The 308-nt window shown below is 55.5% G+C and overlaps 1 protein-coding gene across 1 annotated transcript in view; it reads right to left on the reverse strand.

Annotated features, from left to right (window-relative positions):
- Nucleotides 1-10: 10 nt before the first annotated feature.
- The window catches only part of EMH_0063720 (uncharacterized protein), a gene marked incomplete at both ends in the record, with an annotated part of 1,125 nt that continues 827 nt past the window's right edge, over nt 11-308 (reverse strand). Inside the window, one exon of the mRNA XM_013498173.1 lies at nt 11-306. Coding sequence (XP_013353627.1) covers nt 11-306 — 296 coding nt within the window. The remainder of the gene's footprint in view (nt 307-308) is intronic.

Below are 308 nucleotides of genomic sequence, written 5' to 3' on the forward strand. Positions count from 1 at the left end.
CCTGCTGCTGCTACTGTAGAAGCAGCAGCAGCAGCAGCAGCAGCTGCTGTTGCTGCTGCTGATGATGATGATGATGATGGTGATGGTGTATTGCAAGAAGCAGAAGACGCTGGAGCTGCTGTTGTTGCCATCTTTGTTGCTGCTGCTGCTGCTGCTGCTCCTGGTGCTGGTTTTTCTGTTGGTGTTGGTGTTGGTGGTGGTGGTGGTGATGGTGTTGTTGCTGCTGTTGCTGCTGTTTCTGCTGCTGCTGCTGCTGTTGCTGCTGCTGCTGCTGCTGCTGCTGGCTTCGTCTCCTCCGCCTGTGAGTG

The sequence above is a fragment of the Eimeria mitis genome, genomic scaffold, assembly GCF_000499745.2.
Source record: "Eimeria mitis Houghton genomic scaffold, Emh_scaff3237, whole genome shotgun sequence".
Lineage (NCBI taxonomy): Eukaryota > Apicomplexa > Conoidasida > Eucoccidiorida > Eimeriidae > Eimeria > Eimeria mitis.